Below are 4,590 nucleotides of genomic sequence, written 5' to 3' on the forward strand. Positions count from 1 at the left end.
TTTTACTACTAATTTTCGGGACCCTTTTATTTCCTCGCTCGCATGGTCTCATCGACGCGGCCTTGGCCAGCGTTGTCCTCCAAGTGGTCGGAGGGCGCGGTTACGAGGTAGCCCTTGTAGCTGAGACCATTCGGTCCCTCGACCGTGTATTAAGAACACGCGACCGAAGAATAAGAGGATCCCCCATCCTTTTACAAATTTGGTTTCAAAGCCATGCAAACCCCTTCGGTCTAGTGCGCCCGATTATGTATTTTAATAGCCCGGAGTCGATCATCTCTCGATTGTTGTCCCTCCTGCGTGTGGAAGAACGCAAGGTCTCTGAGTGGGTCAAAATTTTTCGTGAAATAGCACCTAAGGGCTTCAAGTGGCGTGCCGCGTGGATGCCACCCGGACCCATGGCCCTTAGGTGTCCTGATTTTTATGGAGTCCCACTCATGAGTCATGCGGGGTCCACCACTTATTTTCCGGCGCGAGTAGTGAGGCAGCTCGGTGGCTTACAGACGGTCCCCGAGGATACGGCGCGAACAAACATACTTGGCGGGAGGATCAAACACCCGCAGATCGCCAAAGTAACGTCAAACAGGTCCTGGATGCGTGGCAAACTGTGATTACTGAGCGTCCATACTTCCCCGAGCATCCGACCCTTGATGAGCGGGATTTCCAAGCTACAGAAGAATACATCATTCGCTTCTACCGATGGGGTCCAGCAGCACACGAGGATCTCGTCAACTCTCCGCGAGTTGAAGATGGCGAGTCACCCGTCGCAACTCCCACTCCGTATATGGCCATCCAAGCCGAACTCACTCATCTCAGAGCAGAAAGAGATCGTCTTCGTCGGGAAGTCGCAGAGAAGGACGAGCAGCTTGTTGATCAGCGCCAACTACAGAGAGAACTCGCCCAGACCCGTGCCGAGCTACAGAGGCGCGATCAGGAATTGGTGCGAGCGAACGCCGCTTTGGAGAGGTCTAGGAAAAGGGCTCGCGGGGTCCATATACACCATAGGATAAACATCTCCGCTGGGCCCTCGAACTAGGGCTTTCCATAGCGATGGTCGCTTGCTCCCCGGGCGCGGTGGAAAATCGATTTAGGACTATTTTTTTCAAAATTTGTATTGCACTTTGAACCATTCGGAGTTAATACAAATGACAGCATTAGTTTTCAAAATTCATGCATCTCATGCATTCCCTCTTCATTACTTTACATGTTTATTTTAAAAAGAATATTCTTGCATCGAAACTCACACACTTATGGAATCCAGGTATTAACAACTGGCGGCGCCCCACCGGTATCCCACACGCTTCCAATTAAGAATGGCAGAGGAAAATCAACTCGCTGTCTTCGAAGGGAATACACCACCGACGCCGGTTTATTCTCCACAGCCCGCGATGAATGCGCCACCACCACATCATGGGACTCCCTCGGCCCATCTCCCACAACCGATTTCATCAAGCATGTCACTACCGCTGGGGTACGCACCACCACCACCTGGGCACTCGCCGCCACCACCGATGCACGCGCCGTCGTCGGCAACTCAAGCACCACCGCCTGCCCATGATCCTACTCGCATGGCCACGCTCGAGGGCAACGTCACAACTCTTCAAAACACGGTTGACGTTATGGCCGCTAATATGGCCGAGATGATGGCCTTGCTCAGGGGACCAAATCACGCGTCTTCGAGCTCCATCCCGCCTCTTGCACGTGGGCCAACTGTCGACCCCGCTCCTTGGGTCCCGCCAACTCATGCATCAGAGGGCGACATAGCGGCCGCCCCCGCGCCAGCAATTATCCCAGTGCCCGCTCCTCATCCGAAGCACGCGCCAGCAATTCACCCAGTCGACTCCGGCCATCCTCAGTCCACCATTCCAGCAATTGTCTCACTTCCGCCTATGACGATTCCCGTGCCGGATCCGACCATATTCGCACCACCTCCTGTGTCCGTGCCAGCTCCAGCTACAGTTTATACTGCTCCTCCGCCGATGGGCTTCCCGACATCGAACGCCCCTGTTCCCGCTCACACAACTGAGCCTTTCCCTCACCAAGCTCCACAACCCCATATCAGCCTCCCCTACCAAGCTCCACCTCCCATAAATATTACTTTCTCCGAACCGGGCATGCCGACTCAAGCGGCCCCCAGAGCTCCACCCACAAATTTCTTTTCCGAAACAGAGACCGAACAGGAGAGGAGATTGAAAAAGATGGAAGAGACTATCAGGGCCCTCCAAGCTAGTGATCCCCGACATAGCACTAGTTATCTAGATTCGACTCTCTTCCCGGGGATGCAGTTACCCGCGAAAGTCAAAATGCCAGAGTTCGAGAAATACGATGGAACCAAAGACCCGCGGCACCACCTTCGCCACTATCATACAAAGATGCTTCAGTACTGGGACTATGAACAGTTCGTCGTCGCCACTTTCCAAGAAAGTCTATCAGGATCGGCCCTTAATTGGTTCATGTCGCTTCGAGCGGAGGACATCCCTTCCTGGACCGAACTGGCCAACAAGTTTGTTGAGCAGTATCAGTACAACATGGAGACGCCCCCGTCCTTCCTCGAGTTGAGCACGATGGAAATGGCAGAGGGGCAGAAGTTTGAGGATTACGCCACGAATTGGCGTTCGGAAGCAGCAAAACATTTCCCTCCAATTTGCGAAGCGCAGCAAATCCAAATGTTTCATGGGACTCTCAAGGGGGCTTACTACTCTCACCTCATGGGTCACAAGTCTACTTTCTCGGAGATGATTATGGCCGGGAAGCAGGTAGACCTGGGTATCAAACTCGGAAGGTTAGAGGGCCCGACAAAGAAAGGGGAAGGAGAGTCCTCGAGGAGGACTGCCTCAGCAGCCACCCCCACTGGCGGCAGAAGGAGTAAGGAGGCATCAGTCAATGCCATCAATGTGAGCCACAACGCGCCGCAACAGTACTCGGTGAGCTTCACGCCCGCGCCATCTACCACCCCCGCGTATGCTCCACCGCCTTCGCCCTATCCGTCTCAGCATCCCGCTCAACCGATTTATTATTCGGCTCCGCCGACAGCATTTCCATCGGCCCCGCAACAAGTCGTCCATCATTACGCTCCCGCTCCTCCTCAGACCCCGCAGTACAGGCCTCCGACTTCGAGAACTCCTCAGCCGACACAACAGGCCCCAGCCCCACAGGGTCAACAAGGCGGCGCAATGCAAGCTCGGCAGCGCATACAGTTCACACCCCTGCCTACCCCGCTCTCCCACATATACAGGCAAATATTAGCCGGCGAAATGATCCGACCAACGGTTCCCGGTCCCAGTTTCGTTCCTGCAAACCAAGATCAAAGTCTACGCTGCGAGTACCATTCTGGTGCACCCGGTCACACCACCGACAACCGTTGGAAATTGCGGGAGGAGGTTCAGAAGTTGATCAACAGTAATAAGATCTCGTTCAATGCCATTAGGCCCTCGAACGTGCAAGCTTACCCTCTCCCTGATCATGGGTCGAGCTTGGGGCCCACCATCAATATGATCAGTATTTGCACTGTGAGAGAGGACGAGAGCCAACAGAAGGGCCCTACTCCATTTATAATCGAGTATGTCCCCGCGGAAGCCACCGTAGGGTTCACAGGGTCTAGTGCAGCACCCACCCCCTTCATAATAGAAGTCCCCGCTCGAGAGCCGTACCAGGACAGCAAGGTCCCTTGGACTTACGAAGGAAGTGTCGGAAACCTGGAGCAGCAGTTCAGTGTCATGGGCGTGACACGCTCGGGCCGGGTATACACGAACCCTGAGATCGCAGGCAAGGGAAAGGCTCCTGCTGCATCCGGAGCTGCTCCGGAAGCCCCGCCTATCCCGTAGAAGAAGGTGACCGAAGAAGAAGCCGAGGCTTTCATGAAGGTGATCAAGGCGAGCGAGTACAAGGTAGTAGAACAAATGGGTAAGTCTCCAGCTCACATTTCACTACTCGCTCTCCTCTTGAGTTCAGAGCCACACCGAGAAGCCCTCCTACGGGTCCTTACTGCAACACAGGTTCCTAAGGAGACAGCCCCGGATCGGATTGAAGAGACCGTCAGCTCGATTTTCTCCAATGCCATCTCATTTTCAGATGACGAGCTCCCCTCCGAAGGGTGGGCACACTCACGGGCGTTGCACATCGTCTGCAAGTGCAACAATTTCATCATTGGCCGGGTCATGATCGACAACGGCTCCGCCCTCAATGTTTGCCCAGTGTCCACGTTGAAGCAAATGAATGTGGACCTCAACCGCATCCGCCCGAGCAAAACCGCGGTTAGAGCCTTTGACGGCTCGCGGAGGGAAGTGAATGGGGAGATTGACCTTTTGATCGATGTCGGCCCGTGCTTATTCAGCGTCACATTTCAGGTCCTTGACATCCCGAATGCTTTTAGCCTGCTCCTCGGGAGACCCTGGATCCACTCAGCTGGAGCCGTTCCCTCGTCCCTGCACCAAAGGATCAAGTTCATCGCGGATGGTCGGCTCATTACGGTCAAGGGTGAGGAGGACTACGCCATCTACAAGGAAACGGCTGTGCCCTATATTAGCATCGGAGACAACGAGAACCTCCCATTCCATTCATTCGAGACCATCTCCGTCATTCGGGACTATGGAG

The 4,590-nt window shown here is 54.5% G+C and overlaps 1 protein-coding gene across 1 annotated transcript; it reads left to right on the forward strand.

Moving 5' to 3' along the window:
* Nucleotides 1–1,310: 1,310 nt before the first annotated feature.
* On the forward strand, nt 1,311–3,821 carry LOC116200375 (BRD4-interacting chromatin-remodeling complex-associated protein-like). The gene has a single exon (XM_031531224.1). The coding sequence runs from the start codon at nt 1,311–1,313 to the stop codon at nt 3,819–3,821; it is 2,511 nt and encodes an 836-aa protein (XP_031387084.1).
* Nucleotides 3,822–4,590: the final 769 nt, after the last annotated feature.

The sequence above is a fragment of the Punica granatum genome, chromosome 3, assembly GCF_007655135.1.
Source record: "Punica granatum isolate Tunisia-2019 chromosome 3, ASM765513v2, whole genome shotgun sequence".
Taxonomy (NCBI): Eukaryota; Viridiplantae; Streptophyta; class Magnoliopsida; order Myrtales; family Lythraceae; genus Punica; species Punica granatum.

Coding starts and splice junctions, on each gene's coding strand:
- LOC116200375 (XM_031531224.1), top strand. CDS start 1,311: ATGGCAGAGGAAAATCAACTCGCTGTCTTCGAAGGGAATACACCACCG.